At 37.2% G+C, this 22,486-nt stretch overlaps 3 protein-coding genes across 4 annotated transcripts; 2 read left to right on the plus strand and 1 right to left on the minus strand.

Annotated features, from left to right (window-relative positions):
• Positions 1-2,335: 2,335 nt before the first annotated feature.
• On the plus strand, positions 2,336-4,517 carry LOC110855178 (trypsin). The gene is made up of 3 exons (XM_022103595.2): positions 2,336-2,461; positions 2,621-2,769; positions 3,627-4,517. The coding sequence occupies exons 1-3, from the start codon at positions 2,410-2,412 to the stop codon at positions 4,425-4,427; spliced, it is 1,002 nt and encodes a 333-aa protein (XP_021959287.1). The 5' UTR covers positions 2,336-2,409; the 3' UTR covers positions 4,428-4,517.
• Positions 4,518-13,591, minus strand: LOC110855179 (vascular endothelial growth factor receptor kdr-like). Of its 2 annotated transcripts, none has more exons than XM_035856061.1 (20): positions 13,185-13,591; positions 12,761-12,831; positions 12,458-12,647; positions 11,949-12,067; positions 11,702-11,888; positions 11,426-11,604; positions 11,158-11,332; positions 10,800-11,030; positions 10,560-10,709; positions 10,350-10,477; positions 10,138-10,267; positions 9,520-9,632; positions 9,294-9,450; positions 7,962-8,171; positions 7,240-7,366; positions 7,084-7,177; positions 6,548-6,670; positions 6,385-6,468; positions 5,228-5,355; positions 4,518-4,970 (listed from the first exon to the last, which is right to left on the minus strand). In XM_035856061.1, the coding sequence occupies exons 1-20, from the start codon at positions 13,435-13,437 to the stop codon at positions 4,835-4,837; spliced, it is 2,985 nt and encodes a 994-aa protein (XP_035711954.1). In that variant the 5' UTR covers positions 13,438-13,591; the 3' UTR covers positions 4,518-4,834. The 2 variants fall into 2 exon arrangements, with proteins under 2 accessions (XP_035711954.1, XP_021959288.2); XM_022103596.2 differs by having other exon boundaries at positions 11,426-11,607.
• A 743-nt stretch (positions 13,592-14,334) lies between these two features.
• Positions 14,335-16,202, plus strand: LOC110855381. The gene is made up of 3 exons (XM_022103809.2): positions 14,335-14,749; positions 15,174-15,546; positions 15,749-16,202. Exons 1-3 carry the CDS (start codon positions 14,740-14,742, stop codon positions 16,011-16,013), a joined length of 648 nt encoding a protein of 215 aa, XP_021959501.1. The 5' UTR covers positions 14,335-14,739; the 3' UTR covers positions 16,014-16,202.
• Positions 16,203-22,486: the final 6,284 nt, after the last annotated feature.

Raw genomic sequence — 22,486 nt, forward strand, 5'->3', positions numbered from 1 at the left:
AACATCGCTCATTTCGGTAGGGTTGTTCGACCAAGAAGAAATAGCGCAACCATACTTTACACCCAACAATAAAGAACATTGCGATGGAAATCCAGCACCGTGCGACATCCAGCGCAAGAATGGTGCAAAGTGGAATTCGACACGTTATAGCGATCCAGATTTGCAGACCAAATGAATCTGCATAGTGTGGAAAGAAATCCATGAAGATGTGATGGATTGGGTCCAGTTTGAGAAGGATGCCGACTGGCGTGCAGAGTAGAATTGTAGGAATGATAATGATATCCGTCAGCTGAAAGATTAATGTTATGGTGGCATAACTGTCAGATTTCTTGGGCATCTGAGGATATTCTGTGATTAATAAATGATCAATAATATAGTAAGTACTTGTAATATGAAATCTCGCTCGTACATAAATTTGCATAAATCAGAATCCAATGATTTTTACTTACTTTTATCCAGCCGTTCTAAAAGCCACATATGTTGTCCAATTCCGAACTTCCAATCATCCCAGTAAATCCAAAACACGTAGAAGATCACGCCCTGTGCGGAACTAAATATGAGAAGGATTCCTTGAAAGATGACTTGAAATGAGGACAATGTTGAAGCCTGTGGCCATAAAAGGTGACAAACAATGATGTAATGGCAGGACAATTGGCCTAAAATAATTTCAAACAAAATAACACTAATCGCCCAGAGGGGCGTGGCCCAGAGTGAGGGGACTAAAATCACCCTTCTTTTTTTCGAGTCCCAATCAAACGGTGCTTTAAAAAGCGTGAAGAATATGGTCGAGTGGAAATCCACGGCGGAAAAGGGAGGTTCACGTGACATTTTGTGTTAGAGGTATAAATGTATACGGTTAAAAATCTGGTAGAGTCACATACATACTATGTGTTGGGATTGATTTGGTAATAATTTCCTACCGGATTGGTAGTAAATAAATTGTTCCTGAGTGGTAAATTTTTCACAACATTACTGAACGGTTATTCCCGTTAATACCAGTTCCGGTAGTGTCACATATGTACATACACATGTACTCCGGTTGGAAATGATTTAATAGCAGTTTACTACGAGTGTGTTAACACAATTTGAAAGTTTTACGGCACGATTTCTCAATATTAAAGTCTTCCGAAATAAGACCACTCTTTAAAATGTGGTGAAATAATATGTCCACTCCTAAATTTTCCAATAACTTCTAAACGGATGGGAAATAATTCGTCCCTGAATAGTGAATTTTAGTAACCACATATTTCATTACTGTATGGTTATGCCGGTTATTACGGTTCCGGTGAAGTCATATTTGAATTCCGGTTGGTAATCAATAAGAATACTACGAGTGATGAATTTGGAAACTTTTAAAACCTTTTTTTACAATATCGCGTTCTGTCACATATATGTACGTTAGTCGAATTGGAGCTTAAAATTAAAGTATGTTCATAATTTCTAATCTGAAATTTATCGACGTTTTTCCCCCTTTTTACCCTTGTTATTGATGTTTGTGGTTTCTTTCTTATTTTTGTTATTCTTATTTGTTGCCTCTACACGCTGGAAAGGAATTGAAAAGCAATTTGAAAACAATTAGAATACGAGTAAATTGCATAGTTTCAATTGGTTTTGAAATTAAAAATGATTTGTTTCTTATTCGATATGACTAGAAAATGTTACCTTATATAAATAACCTTCTAATAATTACAATTTAAAATTATTGTATGCACGTGTAATATTTTACTAATGGTACCTAAAACATTGAACCCTTGAAGTACGAGTGGGATATAAATGCTCTTATTCCACGCAAGTTTTTGCTTTTACTGAAATTAAGATTGCTTCGCAATCGCAACTAGGCCACTGTCAGTCTCAAATTCCCTCAAGTTATATGGACGGGGAACTTTGAGACTGGCAGTAGCGTATTTTCTCAGAAATCTCAATTTCTCTAAAAGTTCGGAACGAGAGTACGTATGCAAATTTGCCTTATATCTCCGGACCCTTATCAATTTGCACAATTTGATTGTACCCATAAAGAGGTGACCAGTGTATGCAATAGACAAACGGTGGCCCACAAAATATGTAAATGATGCAGAGTCAACACATTACGTATGTTTACGCAATCTGAATACGCAGAATTCTTGGCATTGTTTACACGGTATTTTAGCATTCGTATTGAATTACAATTCCGCCTTAAAATTTACATTTATTGTCGGATTAAATCTTCTGGTGCCTAATAAAACTCTCGGATTCGTGCATACACACATCAATACAAGCATATTTCCTTATTGCATAGTTATGTACAAACCTCGACTTATCATTCATATCAGATCAGGAAATTCATTAATTTAAATAAATAAGGCTGACGCTGCCTGACTAGCCTCATTTTACAAGTTCAATCTGAACAAATTTGTAATATATTTGGCAGAAATGGGGCTGATTTTCGATGCGTTTTTTATTTCTTTTCAGCTAACTTTAATCGGTACGTAATTTTGTTAAGATTATGATATTCATGTTTTATTAACCTATTCACGCCTGGTTCAAATACAGAGTCAATAATTTTTGGTCATTTTTTATTAAATTTTTGGATATTATTTTCCAATTGGAATTGTTTAATTTTTTCAATTTCACACTTTTCCAGCCTTTCAATATATCCAGGGCCGGCCTGATGGAAGAATCGTTGGAGGCGTGGAAGCAACGCCGGGCGAATTTCCTTCTTTCGCTACAGTTGAATTCGGCCCCTACATATGTGGGGGTGTCATCGTCTCGACAGAATGGATTGTGACTGCGGTAGGAACACATATTTAACTTTGTGAAAGTAAAACATGCGAGAAACAATGGCAAGATTGTGTAAAATATAAGTATATTTTTCTTAATCTTGAACTTTCTTGTAGTTTCTTGCATATTTTTGCGGTTTCTTGCACATTGCATTTCGTGCAGTTTTTTTTCCAAATCTGGAAATGAATGTTGCAAGCACGGAAGAAACGATAAACTTTACTTATCATTTTACATAAACTAAATAAACCGTAGTAACGTTAGAAGTAGCTCACCCTGTAATAATGATTTGGTTATAACTTGCCCCAAAGGTGCAGAAAAATGCAACAAAATAGTTACATAATTTTTTGCAATTATGCACCAATGGTGCAGAAAAATCCAACAACGTGGATCAATAATTTTTATGCAATGTTGCACCAATGGTGCAGAAAAATTAAACAAAATAGATCAGTAATTATTATGCATCGAGAAGAGTCCAAAAATTGTGCATCACTGGTGCAGAATTATCTACCAAGGATCAACGATAATTTTGAAAAATTTATGTCAAAATTGTATGATCATTTCTCCCGGATATTCTGCATTATTGGTGCGTTTTGCGTCCCTGCCTCCAATTATTTCGCATCATTTTGTGTTCCCGATTGTTAGATATCAATGGTCCTATTAACTTGTTAAAAAATTTGATTCGGTTTTTTTAGTACCAATGGTGCGCCTAACGTATCCAATAATGGTCAAGGGGCTGTTTAATTAGCATCAATTGATGCAAAAAGGTCGTTAACAGACAGACGGACGGACATGAGGAATTCAATAGCTCTCGTGCTACGCAGGGCGAGCTAATAAGCATGTTTTAAGCAACTCACGTATTTATTTATCAGGCCCATTGCATGGTTTTCCCTATCGACGTCTACATCGTCACGGCGGGAGAGCACGACGTCAGAGTTATCGAAGGGACCGAACAAGTGAGAAAAGCCGTGAGAATCGTGTCACACCCACTTTTCAACGAGCCCTTCCACGACATCGCCTTGATCAAGGTATCCCCGCCGCTCACTGTGACACCTTTCGTCGCCCCGGCCACTCTTCCCGCTCGGGGATCCCAACTTCCCCCAAACTCTCCCCTCGTCGCGGCCGGATTTGGCGGGACCGCGATCGATGGAACTATGCCGTCCCCAATACTGAGGAAGGTTACCCTCCCGCTGTTCGACATTTCGGCATGCAATGTCACCTGGGAGGGATGGATTGGCCCGGGAAACTTGTGCGCCGGCGGGGTTGACGGGATGGACACGTGCCCGGGCGATTCTGGTGGCCCGCTCTACAGTGGCGGCACCTTGGTCGGATTAACCTCTTGGGGCGGGGATATTACGCAACCCTGCGGCCTGCCTGATGTTCCCGCTATTTATACAAATGTGACGTACTATGTGGACTGGGTGGCGGCCATTTTTACCCCGAAGGTCCCCTGTCCTTGTAGGAGTGAGGGATATTTTGAAATTATGGCGGGAGATAAGGCCAGATTTTGTCCAATTGCAAGGATAAACTGTGACTACGTGCAGTGCGCATGGTATCCCAGTCTTGACAGATTTATTCGGGTATTTTACACTTGCCCGGGTGACGAGGATATCAACGGGTTGAAAGATGAGTATCGATTCGACGGGCAAAAATGTGTGAAACGTGTTTCTTAAATTTGTAAAAATTCAAATACACTATTCATGAATTATTAAATTAATTTGAAAAATGAAACAATAAATTATGATAATATTTTTTATGCAATATTACTATATATGTTAGATTTATTGGAATTTATTTGTATTGTCTGACAATATCAAAGTACCAGAAAGACAAAACTTGGAAATAAATAAATTTCTATGTTCTCCTATCTCATTTGTCATCCACGACCGACGTACAATGTTTCCCGTATACATAAATTAGAAACATTTTAAAATATATTTTTTTCAAATTGCGTGCTTTTGCACACTCTGACTTCACCAATTATTAACAGTTTATTTGTTTCATGGATTTCACTCTGATAAATACATTTGAAGCAATACATATGTACATACATTTTAAATACGTAACCATTTAAGTTTTGTCAATAAAACTTACATCCTTCGCCTCCTTCTTTGGATTTTATTTGAATTAATTGCTCCTCCAATATCTTCTTAAGTTCGGCAAAGGATGGTCTTTCTTCTGGTTCATTTCTCCAACATCGTAATTGTAATTCAAATCTTTAAGTAATCCACGATTATGTAGATACCATAAAAATAACGCAGTACAAAACATACCTATGTTAAGGAACGTTCACATATTACATCATAAAAACCCATTTTTACATACATGTAGAACCAATCGCCCACCAATTCCTTTATCTTAGGATTACACATGCTAGGCTTAAAATGAACAGGATAACGCTACCCACCAACTCAATCGATGACGTGACGTAATATATGGACGTTCCCTTACATGTATTTAGTAGTAAACTTACAAATCTATGCTTGAAAATTTTGCTTTTGTCATACGCAACCCGTTCTCAATGTCTCTGACAAACTCGACATTCCAAGTTAATCCAGGATAAGGCACTTCGCCCAAGGAAAATATTTCCCACATGGTTACCTACATACATAGATAATTCATTTTACATAAAAAATGTTGCAATAGGGTTACTCCACGAGAAATGGTAATGGACCTGATGTCTAAAATCGAATTTTTTGAAATCCTTCAAGTATGTGTTAGAGGACGTTAAAATATGCAGAAAAATCAGTTTCCCCGAATTTTTGAAGTTTCAATAGGGCTGATAGGAGGGGGTGTGGCTTCCGTTGAGATACCACCTTACGCAGCCGCTATTTCACGCAGGGACTCAAAATTTCATATGTGGGTACCATGGGCCAATACAATTGCGGGTCTTTTTCTCTTTTTTGAAATTAGGTCATAGTGACCGTTTTTAGGTCAAAATGTGCATAATATCTAATTTTTTGTAAATCGTCGCACATAGCCCCGTAAATGGGGCATCATTAGAAAGGTCTTGTCAAGAGGATTCAGAATATATATACTTTGTGGGGTGTATGACCACCCCCTGGCAGAAAAATGAGGATTTTCAATTTCCCAGATTTTAACACAGCGGCAGATAGGAGAGCTAACATAGAAATAGATGGCAAAAACTCAAAAATATTGTTCTGCCTCTGGAACTCCAGGGAGTGGTCCCAGACCCCATAAAGTAGATACATATATTCTTAATCCTCTTGCCGAGACCTTTCCAATGATACCCCATTTGTGGGGTTATGTGCGACCTGAAGTTTTCATACTCATTTGACATGCGGTAAATTTTGACCTGAAAACGGTCATCGTGACCTAATTTCAAAAAAGAGAAAAAGACCCGCTATTGTATTGGCCCATGGTACCCACATGTGAAATTTTGAGTCCCTGCGTGAAATAGCGGCTGCGTAAAGGTGGTATCTCAACGGAAGCCACACCCCCTCTTAGCAGCCGTATTGAAACTTCAAAAATTCGGGGAAAATGATTTTTCTGCATATTTTAAGGTCCTCTAACACATACTTGAAGGATTTCGAAAAAATCGATTTTCGACATGAGGTCCATTACCATAAATCGTGGAGTAACACAATAATTTTTTTAATTTCAAATTACCCCAAATGCCCATACGTCCGATTTGGACGAGAAGTGCAAATCTTTCAGCGACTCTAAACTCATGTGTCGCCAAGGTAGGGGTTCCTATATATGTCGATTAAACTTATTTTAAAAGATCATTAACAATTAATTAATTAACTAGCGTAATTATTGCAACTCTCACCTTAGATTGCTTCACGTAATCTGAGTACTCATATAATTTTCTGGATAACCCGAAATCGGAAAGTTTTGCGGTGTCATTGTCCTGCAGGAGCACATTACGGGTTGCGAGATCTCCATGAATCACCTTGGAAAATTTGTATTTAAACTTGTAATTCACGACCCCCAATACGGTACGGTTTTTGCCCAATAATTTGTGGAAATCAGCTCCAATTGATATTTGCTATAAGGTAATTTTTATTTTTTGTCTCCTAACTATCGGAAAAATTAATAAAATGACGTGTCAGAAATAACGACTGACTTAATCAATGGTCAGTGCTTTGGAGTACTTGGACGTATGTACGCTATGGTTTCCTTGGTCATTTTATTAAGAGGATTTGTTTGATATTTAAGGGGTAAAATATGACTTATGTACCTGGGATAAATATTAATAGGAGCTTGTTCCCACAATTTATAGGAAAAATTCATAATGTTAAAGGGGTCGTTAATTAATTCTCTATTTAAATCATGTTCTTCAATTATGAGCAATAATTTTCTTACGTGCTTCATTTCCAAATACTGCATTGCAGATGCAATCTGAACCGACCATTTTAGTAGATTTGACGTATTTAAAGGACGAATTGATGAGGAGGACCTGGATATGTTTCATTGTGAAAAATATATTTTTGTCTCGTTTAAAAGAAATTAAATTCCTACCCGACCGAGGCTCCTAGAGGGTTATTTAAATAATCACACATTTCATTAACAAAGTTTTGTCGATTGTTTTTTAAATGGGTTTCCAAATTCCCCAATGGACACAGCTCAACCAGTACGTAGACAATTCCTTAAAAGATAAATGAAAATTGGAGTGTTTCAAATTAAATTAGTATCATTCTCAATAATTTATTAACAGGGCCACTACCGCCGGAGATGCTAGGCAATTCTACGGCGTGGTAGGAGTATAGTGAAAAGTTGTTTTCTTAGGATAAGAAGATATCCTTGGTGTCGGTAATATTTTGATTTTGCGAAAGGGTTGATACTGGGGACTGACAATGCAAGTCTTTATGTTTAAGAATTTTTTAATTTGTGCTAAAAAATATTTACAGAATTTTTAAAAACCGAGGTTTCGGCTGGAAAATAGATTAAAATTCGCACCTTGCGCTGAAATTTGGGCATTAGGAAAAATGCAAAAATACGGGTAAGCTTACTTTTTGTACATATTGAACAAACTAAAGTTGGCCCCATGTAAATCTGAGTTGTACCCGTGAAAGACTTGCATTGTGAGTAGAATTTGTTCTCAAGTCCCTGTATTTATGTTAGGTACCTTTCCGTTTGATAAATTATTACCGAATGGTAGAATTGCATAGTACATATCTACCTCTGCCTGTTACAATCGTGTCCAAAAATTGCAAAGAATGTTTCATAGAATAATGGATAACCTTTGTCCAAATGTTTGGTATTTGCTCCAACCAGGTTTACGATGTTTGGATGTTCGTTCAGGTATATCATGACTTTCAATTCGGTTAACAAAGACCTCAGGTAATTTACGTCGGCATTGCGCTTCAAGGTTTTTACGGCAATATTTCTACCGTCCAGCGAACCCTTGTAAACCAAACCATACGCCCCACTTCCGAGCAGGGATGTCTCGTCTATTCAAAATTCAAATATGCACATTTTATGTGGCGCAAGACTTGTATGTATATGTACTTTCAATAATTTCACAATGCAATCGTTACCGGCGTAGGCATTATGCAATTCTGACGTATCAGTAGAATTGTACTATAGAAGGGTACCCTATTTACAGAACCAAAATCCTGTCACGCCTTCAATGTCAACGCTCGGGTAATAAAAATATCGAATTCGGAGGCTACTTTTTATTCTAAGAAGACAAGGTGCAACTAGATTGTCACATATGTACAACGGGGTAGAATTGTATAGTACTTCTTTCTTTAACAATCGCGTCGCAAAATTAACGACCGTGTGCAATTGTTACCGTCGGAGGTATTATGCAATTCTACCTCGTGGTAACAATATGGTAGCAAGTTGTCTTCTAAGGGTATAAAGAATGACCCCGGTGTCGGTTGATGTGGTGTCAATTTGGTACGGTCAGTTTGGTACGGGATTATTTGGTATATGTACAATTTGGTACATGGATAATTTGGTATGGTCAATTTGGTAAATGTTTAAAAATGTGACAATTAGAAAGATAAAATAAAGTAAACAAAATTAGCACCCAAATCAATTACACTTATACATCTTGTGGCATTGCTTCGTGTCGATTTACTGCCTATAACAAGGTAAATTAATTTTAATGCGAGTTATAAAGGACTTATGACTATTTATTTACTTATTTAATCTTAACTATATGTATGTACAATGGCCACAGAATTTTTAAAGTATGTACAATATCTCAAGTGTAATCCAAAATCTGCGTCAGCGTGAGTTTATTTGACTGCTATTTTATTTTATCTTTCTAATTGTCACATTTTTTAAATATTTACCAAATTGACGATACCAAATTATCCATGTACCAAATTGTACATATACCAAATAATCCCGTACCAAATTGACCATACCAAATTGACCGGACACCGTGTCGGTTATGTCTTTATTACGAGCGCGTTGATCCTGAGCAGGATTTAGCCTCTGTATATTTGTTTGTTACCATTCGATTCGATCAATTATTACCGAAGCGGTTGAAGTGCACGGTAACAATTGTACCATCAAATTATTTAGAGTGCGAGCACAGATATTAATTAGTAAGTACTAACCTATGTTAAATTTCCCATCGCTAACTTCGTATTCTTTGGTGTAAGGCATGCCCGAAATCACGGATACGTATTCGTTCTCCCCTTCCTTCGTCTTCTGCACATCCGTTGTCTTAATTCCTTTAAAAAATTCTTCGATTTCCGCTTGTGTTAAACCAGTCTATGTTAATTGTAATAAGTGAACTCTGATATGAGCAAAATTAGATTTATTAATTAAAAGACCACTAACTCGAGTTTTTCGATAGTATTTGATCAAAAGTCCACACACAATTGTTGCAATTAAAACAATCCCGATTGGTACGCCAACAGTAACGAGCAATCCTGGGCCGTTGGATGCTGCATCTGAACAGAAAAATTGTTGAAATTGCATTAAATAAACTTAAGGTACCATTGCATGAGGTTATTGAGCTTGAATTTTTCGTCCTAACTTTCCCTTCCTGCGTGTATTCAAATGGCGATTTTACGACTAGTTAATTTCGCTTAGGTTTTGAAAGAATCACACTTTTATTGCATCCAAAAGTAGATAATTTTTAGGCTTACAGAGCTTAGAATTTTGACCTTTTCTTCATCTGGATAATGGAAAATTAAAATACGTAATTACAGATAAAAACTAATCCTAAGTTTTTGCTAATGGGAGAAAAACATCAAAATTCCAATCTCCTAATGTTGTAAACCTAACAAATATCGATTTTTAGCTGGAATAAAATCGTCAGTTTTAAAATAAAACGCACAGAAATAGACAGGTTTCAAAATCGCCATTTGCCTACATAGAAGAAGGGGAAGCTGAGACACAAACATACAAATTCATAAACCACATACATGTGAGCCTTAAGAGATTTTAACGTACCAACGACATTCACGTGAAATAGTTTTTCTGCACGGCCTAACTCATTTATAGCCCTGCACGAATACATCCCAACGTTTTTATCCGAAGTGTTTGAAATAATCAGCTTCGGGCTCGTTTCGCCTTCGATTTTCTGATAATTATATATTTCATATACATTGTATTTCTAATGGAAAATAGGGCTGATTGAGGTTTATGTATTTTAATTGACTTACAACTCCATCCTTTTCCCATTCAAATGCCGGCTCTGGTAGGGCCTCAGTGTCACATTCGAGTTCATTAGTTTGTCCCCGTATGAATTCTGCTGACCGAAAGTTCTCAGAAAATCTGGGACTTAAGCTCTCTTCGTGTATGGATAAATTAGTATTATTATTGACATTTCAGCTAGAATTCAAATTAAGGATTCAAGTTTTAAATGTACATACTTTGAACATCAACTAGCAAAATATGATCAAGGGTTTCCTCCAAGTCCCAAATAAATGCTGAACAGACCACTTTGGTTACAGTCGCAGACTCGAAAGTTAATTTTGCCTCGACTTTATAGTTGTTGAAAACAATATTTGTTGAGGAAATATCTAAGCAAATGTGCACAATTTGAATAAATACATACTTCTTTTCAAGTGGTACCGATTTTAAAAAAACGTATACACTTTAAAATTACAAACCGTAGATTTCCTTAGTGTTCGTGGCATCCAGGGGATTTCTTGGGCTTATTGGAATTCTAGTTCCGTTTGATAGTAGCACATCAATCATAAGTGGTTGCGCAAATAGGTAGCTGACGGCAGTGCAGGTAAAGGAGTATTCAATATCCGTATAAAATGTACTAGTTTTATTTCCAACGGCTTTAAGTCCCATTAACGCTTGAATTGGAACACTTCTCGTGTCTGGATTGAGATCTTGGTGTGAATTTTTTACAGAAATTATTGTCAAGACATTAATTTAAGCTTAGTACTAAGGAAGGATTTTTCAGTCATTAAATTTAACAGGCTTAGATCCCTTGAAAAAAATAATTTAAAGACATACATGTTTTCCCATCCAGCCCCAGAATGTAGTTATGAGGTTCCTTAACAGTTTTAGAATTTCGATGAAAACACGAAATAATTCCTCCGCCTTCTTTGAAATCAACGGCTTTGCAAATCCGAGGGGACGCATGACATCGACTGAAACTTCCTTCCCGCTTTCCCAAACATTCTGCATCCTAGTTGCATATTATGTAAATACGTGTGTATCATTCAACGATTGATCACAAAACCAAGAAGAGAATTACTTATCAAGTGCACATAAAACTCACTCCTGCAAAGCATAACGTTTTCATTGAAGATTCCAGCGGATTTCTGGAACGCATGTTAACTAGTCGATAGTACTTTCGAGATTTGTCTTCTGAAAGGCATACCGCCCATTTTCCAGTCACGTTCAAATTCAGATCAAGATTTTCTAGTGACGGCACTTCTTCTAGTGGGGGAATCATTTCTGCTGGAAGAAGTAATAAAATAGCGCTTTAATTATGGTACATATTATACATAAATAAGAATTATAATTCTTTCGTTTATTTTTACAAATCACAAACCCATTGTAGAATTAAAATCTGCAGAGGACACAATAATTGTGACTTTACTACCCATCCCGTCCATTAAATCGTTTACCAGGCATTGATATTCTCCAATTAGCGAAGAAATAGGTCTATTTGCGGTAAGATTAATTACAAATCCCAATTTGGTATCAAACTGATCGTAATCCGTGAAAGCAGCGTTATTCTAGCAGGAATACATGTTAAAATTGGTTTCAATCTGAGTTAAGTTTAATATGAGACTTACCTTTGTTACCAGAATGTTGGTTGTTCTCTTAAACGGCCTGCATGGTAGAATTAAGGCATTTGAGGTGAAAATTGGTCTTAATATTTTCCCCTCATTGAGAAGATATGGTCCGAAACGTCCTAAAGAAACATTTGCATAACAGGTAACTAAATGTTGTAGGGATGTCAAATCCGAAGTCCGTTAGTAACGTTAATACGTGGGTTCGATTTGTGAAAATGTGTAGGCACTTTTTCTAGGAAAATTTCTGAACCTTTCGCAAATTTTATTTCACAACTTTCCGGAAATTTTCGTTTCCCTTTACTACCAATTGTATAAATTTTCCTGCATTTTTTCCCCCCGTTTTTCGGAAATAGATTAATCAGAAGGTAAGCGCTCTAATATTTAAGTCCGAAATTTTTAGAATCCGGATTTATGTGCATGTTAATTTATAAAAAACGGAATTCGGAATTGACAGTCCTAATCTGTATGAATTGATGAGATCAAGTCTGCAAGTGTTTATCGAATAATACCATTTTCAGCAAAAATATAAAAATCGACAGTTCCACCCATTCTGTCAGAAAATCCATTTTGTGGAAATATTGAATATCTTCCAGTAATTTCTGGCTCCACATCCATGCTCACAATGAATTTCGAAAGCGTTTGATTCTCAAACTCCGGGTTAGCATAGCGATAATTTGCAATCCCAATTGACTGATGAGGCTGATCAACAGGGAGTTAAAATTAGAAAATCTTTAGAAATCATACTAAAAATCATTCATTCATCATTCATTTGAATGAAGGAAATTCATTCACTCGGTCTGCTCTTTACGTACCATCATCCCATCAAATGACAATCTCAATGGATAAGGAGCCGTGCAAAATACCACTATTTTTCTCAGTTGACCTGGAATTTTTATGCAACTCAACGTTAATAGTTAACTTGGCGAAGTTACTTAATTAACCCGAATCAGGCCTGATTGAGATTATGTATGTACATATGTATCAGATTAATAATCCGATTGTTTTCCCGAAAATTATATACTAGCAACTGCATCATTCCACAATTTTAATCCAAACCAATTTAAAAACGAGGAATATGTCATCCCACTAAGTTTTTTTTTATATAAATTTAGTAAATTAATAAAAATGTGACACGAATCCGGTAGCATTTATCGATAATCAAACGAAACCTATCCTGATTCGGGCTAACCGAAGGTGACACGCCGGAAATTTTAATTATTGCTTCAGTCTCTCTACCAGGATGATCTCCTTCCGTGGCAAACACATTTTTCTCAATGCATCTCGTATGTGCCTGACTGATGACATCATCCGCTTGGCCAAATGTAACGGTACAGCTTGGGCTGTTAATATTTGTCGATTCAACTAGGCACTTTATTTGGGCAGTATGAAGGTTTCTTGAGCAATTACAGGAATCAGTTTCTTGAGATATTATTAATTTGAAGAGAAAGAATAGACACAAAATAATAAACTTTTTCCTTAAATAATGCATCTCGAAAAGTATGAAAATGTAAAATTTCAAGTAAATATTCACAACGCACGTGGTCTACATGTGCACATTACATAAAATGATGAATTTTAATTCACAGCATTTAATAAAATTGATTTATAAAGAAACCACAACTTAAAATTGTAAATAAAACTATTCATTTTTTTATTCTGTTAAGTATGTAACTTTAATACTGAGAAATGGTGGAATGTTTCTCCGTATTTATTCGGTTCAAGAAACTTTGAGGTATGCGTTATCTCATTTTTACTGGTTTTCTTCTTTCCTGCTCAACCAGGCATACATATTGAACAAATATTTTTTTATCGGGTACAAACATAGATTTAGTCGTTGAAAATTCCAGAAACATGAGTTGATCCTTTTTACCAAGTATCCATTATATTATTTGTGCATGATTGGCTTATCTCTCTGACGAAGTTACATATCAGAATGACACACTTTTATAAAGCTTACTCAACTTAATTAAAATATTAATTGGCTCGTGTAGGATGTGGTTACTTTCTGGTTGCCGTATATTTTTTATTGGCTAGAAGGTACATATGATGCATGTATCTATTTATGCTGAAGTAATGGTCAAAGTTCTACTCTATATCCGCACACAGTTGAAATTTTACAGAAATTTGAGAATTTTGAGAAACTATGGCACTGTCAGTCTCAAATTCCATCAAACTGGCCGTACCGATTGTTTCTCAAAATTTTAATTCCTGTAAAAGTTCAACTGTGCACGAATGGAGAGTATGTGAGGAATTTAACCTAAGTAATTTAGGATGTAGGTACATAAATACAAACACATTTTTACATAGCAATCCTTGTCTTCATTCTTTCGTTGACCATTTATTAACTTTGGTACATCCTTTTTAGCAAGCATGACTCATCTATTTTTTATTGGGTTTCCTCTTTCTGAGTCAACGATAAATATGTATCTACATATACATATCGAGAACTTTCTGAACCCGACCCAATCAATTTTTGAACCCGACCAGGCTTGAACCCCAATCAATGTCTCAACTCGAGCCGGCCGGTTTTAAGCGGGTTGATCCATAATCCGACCCATCTCTAACCGATGTCCAATTTCAGGATCAACAGGAGGGAGAAGAGTGTACGGGAGCGGTCGTTCTGAAAAGCGGAACTAGAAATTCGAACGTACTCCTCGGCCAGAATTGGGACACGTCAGAATTTATTTTAAAAAATGACACAGCCATCCTGCTCGAAGTCCATCCTGATCCGTGTGAAAATATCAAACCATTCGTTACTCTGACCGAGGTTGGACAACTGGTTCGTTCCGGGATGAATGGGGGTGAGTTAATGGAGTTTTAGTGGAATTTGTCGTGCTTCATATAATTATTATTATTAACAATAGTGGGGCAAACCATGATTATTTTGTGAGCATGTTAGTTTCAAGAGCAACTATTCAGCAGCAATGTTTACCGCAGTAGTTGCACATATGCTAAAAATTCGGCTCCATAAGTTTGCGAAAACATGCAATTTCGGCACAGATTACGCATGAAAGCCGAGCACCTTCGTGCGGCGTCCATTTTGTAGTTGCTGAATTTTTCGCAAATCCCGCACTAAATGTTGTTTCTAAAGAGTTGTTCTTTCAAACTACCATGATGACAAAATAATCTATAGGTTGAATATGGTTTGCGTCCCCATCTTACATAACTAAGGATGTATGGCGTGGCAACTCATTATTTTTATGGGTTTCGTTTTTACACATTTAGCTGGGTTGGGTATAATAGCCATGAGTTTGTGGAGCAGTGACGAAGTTTACGAACGCGATCCTGCAAAATATCCCTCCGGCTGGGTCCCGGCTTCCCTCCTTCGTCGAATGTTCCTCGAAGCCCCCACTTTCCCCTTGGGCCTCAGAGCGCTTCTCACAACGCCCCGTCATGTCGCTATGAATGTTATCGTAGCCACGGGAGAGGACGAAGCGCTAAATATTGAATTGACACCGACATCATATTTCATTACTCAAGTACCCCTTGCCAAGGAAATCTTGACGCACAGCAATCACTTCAAAGACCCCGGATTCCTGTGCAAAGACAGCATTTCGGAAGGCTCGAGAGGAAGTTCGTCTCTCTTTAGGGATCGCAGGTAGGTAGGCTTGCCAGCATAGGTGGGCAGCTTCCGACAAAAATTTCCGCTTCCCACTAAAAATCGCCGCTTTCCGCGAAGGGATTCTGATTACGACTTCCGGAAATTGGAAGCTGCACATTTTTCATTTCAAATGCATTCCTTGTAAAGAAAAGGTTCAATTATAAAATTCAAACGAATGTGCATACATATATAATCGCAGGGTTGAAAAAGTATTAACCCAATCGTGGCCCAACATTGATGAGGACGACTTTAAAACCGCTTTCAAGGACCATGTCGGTTATCCAAACTCGGTTTGCGAACATTCCGTACCGAAAGAACTGGCTTGGACGTCGTCACACCCAACGGAGACCACCGTGGCGTCTATAATCTTTAACCTGAGCAAACGAACGCTTCAATTATGCAAAGGTCCCCCGTGCATGGGATCTTTTAATGAGTATAAATTTAATTTCTCTAAAATTGATTGATCGATTTCCTATTAGTATGTGGACAAGAATCACATATTTATGTAAATAAGTTAACAGCAACATAAAATTTTACATCGAAGCATGCATACCCTAAGGGTATTACCCTTTAAAGGTTTCGTAAATATGTGTTTATGTGCATATGTACGTTCCACGGTACTTGTTTAATAAATCATGGAAAATGTATACCTATCCATACATGCATACATATCCCAATGTGCCTCCGCATTCGCCACGAATTCTGTTTCAGGTCGGATTCGTCGTATTTAGTTCGTGAGAATTCGCCGACTTCATTCCGATCCAACATCAGAATTCTAATTTAATTCGAAATCCCGAAGTTGATACGACTCTTAATAACGAATTCGGGCCAAATGCTGATTTGGGGAGCAGAATTCGCCGACTTAGTAACGACATAAAACAGAATTAGGATTAAATGCGTAGTATCGCATTCATATCGAATTCGCTTAAGGGTTTCCTTTCAGATTCTGAATCGATTCGAGATATTCATATGCGTTTTGGCATCGGACATGAGAAGCCGGAACGAATTCGGCTGCACGCTTTACATCAGAATCCTCGTCGCTGAATCCGATCCGACTCTGTATCATCCTCCCCAGGAGAGAAGAGAACACGTGCATTAGTGGCATATCACTTTGATTCTTCCTCCATTCTTCCCTTGGCTGTAGTCTTATTTTTTGTCGATAAATTTAATTTTATAATGAACAGCGAAATTAAAAAGTACTCCGTTGTCAATTTCCATGACGAAAATACAGTTGCGGCCGTGTGCTCATCGTGGTTAAATGAAGACAAATCCATCTGTTCGTGGCCAATTGGGCCAAACGCAGGGGACAAATTGCGTAAGAATCTTCCAGCAGATTTAGATGCGCCAAAATTCCCTTGTCAGTGGCTCATGTCTTATAGTAAGTAATTTGATAACAATTTAATATCGAATATAAATTGTAATGACAAAAAAATTATAAATTACACAATAATACAATAACCATGCATTTGGCTTTGTGAGCAGATTTGGGGATTCAATACTTTTATATTAACCTTTAGAGATATAATTTCAATTATTTAAACATTTGTCGGTTCGCAGATTCTCTTAAGTCAGCAAGGAAAGGATGTATTGCGGCTAAATCTACCGACAAGATACCTCCATCAGAATTTGAGGAAACAACTCATAAAAAACAGAGAAATACGCGAAAAGGGCAATCCGCAGCTAAATCTACTCCCTCTACAAAATATTCCGAGTCGACCAGTTCTGACGAGAGCAGCTTGTCGTCTGAAGAATGTGAAACATTACCGGTCACATCATTTATCCCGACCAGTGAGCAATTTTTATTCTGTTTCAGTACACATTAAATTGGGATAAATTTATATAATAACATTGTGGTAATGTTCCAGCACCAAGCATTAGTCTCAGCACAAATTCTCAAGTTCAGCCTTTGTCGGCCCTCCCACAATCTCATAATTCTTCCCAGGCGGAGGAGAATTTGTTTGATCAATCAGGCAATAACGAAACGACATTCTCCTATGTTGAGATTACGAATCCAGAAACTGTTGCAGAACTTTTGACACTGGTTCGAGATCTGAAGACTGAATCTCAAAGTAAGTAATTATTTCTACTACTCGTTTGTACTAATTTTTCCTAAACAGTGTCATTGAATAATGAGTACAATCTATGCCGTCTGTGTCCGTAGACTTACAGGCAGTGGTGGTGAAGGAGTTAGTAAAAATTAACGAAACATTGGTCGAGTTGCTTCGTCGAACTTCAACACTTGCTCCACGTGTACCTTCTGCCCTGCTGGATCATCCAAAACTACCGGTTTGTAATAAAGAGGATTTTTACAAATTGAGTGACTGGCTTAAGCGGGATCAGTCGAACATTGAAGAATTGGTAGGTGAATCATAGGCAATTTATGAATACAATCCTAATTTTATTACTTACATAAGTGTCATTACTTTCAGAGTATTCAACTTGGTTATGTTGGGGGACGAGATTTAGACAATATCATCGCGAGACTGTTATCTGGCCTAATTTCCACAGAATTAGCACAGACCTGCAGTCACAGTGGGAAAGGAAAGAAGTCTGAATTTGGCCTTGTTGGTGTATTTTTGGATCTTGTGTATAGTAAGGGAGCATTTCACTTTTAGTGCCGCTACATCTTACATTCTTAACTCGTAAAATAAAAAATTCTCCCCTAAATCTAGCTGTAAGAATGGAAATAACTGCTTCATGCTTAGGTCTGGTGGAATTGTAATTTTACAAAATTATACTTATAGAAAGAATGATTCTGTCGAATATACATGTCAACAGATTTTAAATCTACACTCTGTCCAATATTATCCCTTCGATAGTTCTAATTTAAAAATTTACTTTTCATCCGGTTTATCAGAACCGGTTAATATGGTACTTGAACCAGAAGATTTCTTGTTTAAATATATTAGATTACCTTATAACAGCGAGTTCTTGTTAGTTCCATTGTTACATTCAATAAAAATAAAAATATTCATTAACGTGTGCACTGACTTTATATTTTATTAAAAAGCATCATCATAAAGCATATTTTAAGATATATAATTCACTAATCCGAAGAGCATCGGAATGGAGTCGGCTCCCGAATTCGTACTGAGTTCGAAGCCACGATGACGATCAGAATTAGCATTTCGAATTCGTTCCGAGTTCGAGCCTACGCAGGCGATTCGAATTCGGATTTCGAATTCGTACCAGGCACAACTAGGGCGACAAATCCGAAGTGCGTTCCGAATTTGGGCGACGACTTTAGAACGAATTCGTATCGAATGCGGAGGCACATTGGGATGTACAGTTAGTAAAAGTATTATTTGGACACTAGTACTGTGTACTTCATCCATTGATTTGATTCAAGTAGAAATCTCATTTTGCCCCCGACCACACCTCCAACGTGCTAGAGGGTATGGGCGTGACCCTGGGAGTTAATTCATTGTGCTGATTCTTTACTTGTAAAGCAATCTTTTGTTAAATGTTTCACGTTTAGTAATAATAAGAAAAAGTTTTTTTTAATTAAGCATGGGCTATTTACGTATATGTATAGAGACAGAAATAAATAATTCTGTGCTCACATGCGGCCGAAAACATTCACAAAACTCAGCACTGGCGTACTCGTTCAAAAGGAAAGAAGACACTGCCGTCTGCATATTGTTGTCCGATCTCCAACAAAAGGTGGGCTGGATCGTCATTTTTTTGGGATCCGATCCATCCAAATCCGATTCACGCAAAAAATTTAGATCCGATTTGTCCAAATCCATTTAGCCAGAACAATTTTAAAGCCAATGCATTCAGTCAAATCCATTTGGCCCGAACAATTTAGACCCAATCCGTCCAAATCCATTTCACCCAAAAAAATTTCAGATCCAATCCAGTTGGATCGGGCAATGGATTTTAAAAAAAATTGGATATCCGGCTCACCTCGATCTATGCTTTCCAACGGGACGGGACAGTGCGGGATTTCGCTATCCCGTCCCGTCCCGAAGATTGACCGGGATGAGACTTTCCGGATGGAGGCCATCCCGTCCCGAGACTTGTCCCGACGGGACGGGACGGGATTTCCCCAATTTTTTTTATTTAAATTGGAATTCAGTTCGTAATCAATTTGAACAAGCTTAACCGTGAGTATTGATTACTGCTCTATTTTCTTAATACATAAATGAGCACAATATGAGTTATCACTCCCACCAACGGCTCAGTAATTTCAAAATTTTAGTTTTGAGTATTAAGTGTGGAAAGTTGAGAAACCCCCATAATTTCGACCTATGTACATACGTTTAACCTGCATATCTAAGGTCAGAACTATTGTTTCCTTAATTTTAAAACCAAAGTTTTTAGTTTCTTATTATGAAAATAATTTTTACATATTTGACTACAATGGGGTAGTATGTACATATGTAAATATGAATTATTAAGAAATATTAAGACAACCAACAACAAAACTCATCCTCAGTAAAATATCACACATACATAACTATATGCATATGCCTAAAATACAAAATTAAAACTATACGGTTAACGCCTGCGAAAGATTTCCATAAAATATTGTTAGGTTTGCCAATAATGGGAGTGAGTATTGACACAAACATTTAAGTTCGTGACCTTGTTCGGGACGAAAAATCTTGTCCCGTCGGGAGTCCCGTCTCGCGTCCCGTTCCGTTCCATGGGTGAGCCTAGCGGTGTCCCCTTACGAAATACTCGTCCCTGCCTTTCCAGCAGCCACCACCGACGGGCAGGGTTTAGCACCACGATGATGGTACTCCATCAAACACGTCACCTACAAATAGAATGATTTTAAAATTTCACCCATACTCATGCAACATTGCATTGTAAATTGTTATCCAAATCCTTACAATATTTGTAACTTAAAAGTCTACATATTTTCCAGTGTAGTTTGAGTGGATTCCTCTACATGAATACCGATCATGCTGAAGATTCTTGTGCACTCAAACTCCGCCCTGGCTCAGTTTATCTGTATAGGGCGTCCCAATTTTTGCTGCTAAACTGTTTCCACATGTAAACAGCATAAAATTGCGCGATCGACTTGAAATTCAGATTTTAATTGTTTTATGACCTTAAAAATTTATTTCCATAAAATTTTGAATTTTAAGTCGATCGTGCAATTTTAGCCACTCAGGTCATGTGGCGTCGAAAAAAGGTCATGGCGATAAAAATTTAATAGAAATACATTTTTAAGGTCACCAAACCCTTAAATTTTGAATTTCAACTTTTTTAGCTCAATTTTGTGCTATTTACATGTGGAAGAAGTTTAGAAGCAAAAATTGGGACGCCCTGTATAGATAAACTGAGCCAGGGCGGAGTTTGAGTGCACAAGAATCTTGAGCGTGATACCGATGCACCCTGCTTAAACTATAACCACGCACTTTCTGCAGGCCCCCATGTGCCTTTGCGTAAACTGAATACAAATCTTCCCCAGGATTTTTGATTTAGTCAACGTGTCCCTTGCTCTCAAATACTGCGAACTATTCTTATTTAAACAAAAATTGTACATCTTTATTTGCAGTTAGAGCAAATCTTATATGAACCCGATCACTAGGGAGTTTAATAGCTGTGTCGTCAAAAATAGGTTTAGAAATCTAAAATTCGTGCAGAATATGCTAAATATATCTGACTATTCATCCTAAAAATTTCATAAAGTTTCAATGAAAAACAAATTTGCTATGCTACTTCAAAGTAAAGAACTTGGGAAACGAGTTTTTGTAAGTACCAAAATTTGAGTGACAACGACTTGAAGAAGACTTGACCGCACTTCAAAGGAGAAGGGGGTGGGCGTGCAAAAATTAAGACATACATAAAAAAGTATGGAGAATCCGAAAATTTCAACCTCAAATATGCACCATGAGAAAAAACCATCATAATGACCCCTGGAAAGTTAAAAACGATAGAATTTATTTTTAGAAAATGTCGCTCGACGTCCGTGCCTAATGCAGCCACGAAGTCAAACATCAATTCAAACTACTTGTATCATATTAAAGCCCATAAAATGTGGGTCAAGTATATGCAAAAAAATCTGCACCAATATATACGGAAGGTCAAGAAAAATGGTAAACGCAAGACCTCCCAAGCCGTATCACAAAATTTCACCAAAAAATTTGGTCTTTAGCGATGAGTCGTACGTCCTTAAAAACAGGAGAAAAACTACGGGAAGGCAATTTTTGATGGTAAATAAATCTCTTAACTGAAAACCGAAGATAAATTAAAATGTTTTTCTACATTTCTCAAAAAATCTCAGCTTTGGCAGGCGTTGAATCAATTTTGGTATGTTTCGGACCCCTAAGTTCTAAAGGGCCGTGAGGACGCACAGGTTGATTTTCAGAAAATTGTTATATGCCCTCGGATTCCGTTGATCACGGAGTACAATAAAATATAAAATGTAATTTTTTGGTCCGACCTTGGACCAATCCACAATGCAAGAACTATCATGGAAAAAATCGAGAAAAAAATCATTTTGATGCTGAAAAATGAAAATCCCACATACATCCATTATCTTCGCTCAATTAAAAAAATTTGGGCTATATGTAAGAAGGCATACCCCCAGCTTTGTGAAACAGTCGATACTTAAAGAAAATTTTGGTTACGTAGGGAGAAAATTAACAATGAAGTTGCAAAGTCTTCCGGAAAAGCATTAATGACGGGCGCGGCGAAAAAGACTAAATGCGAAGTGGGTATTGTATTAAGGTCTCCTTTCTTCGCGGATCCCTAACGTCAGTAGTGTTTACAATATCTTACAAGAACTTAAGATTTCAAAAAATCAGTTTTGACCATTCTGAGGCCGAATTTCCTAGTGATCGGGTTCATATAAGATTTGCTCTATTTAAATAAAATAAACCTGAGTATCAATCGGCGTCCAAGGAAAGGTACATACATATTTACATAAGTGGTTATAGAACACTGATAATTGGAAACAGGCTCGTAATTACAAAGTTAT

The sequence above is a fragment of the Folsomia candida genome, unplaced genomic scaffold (genome assembly GCF_002217175.1).
Source record: "Folsomia candida strain VU population unplaced genomic scaffold, ASM221717v1 Fcan01_Sc012, whole genome shotgun sequence".
NCBI classification, from domain to species: domain Eukaryota; kingdom Metazoa; phylum Arthropoda; class Collembola; order Entomobryomorpha; family Isotomidae; genus Folsomia; species Folsomia candida.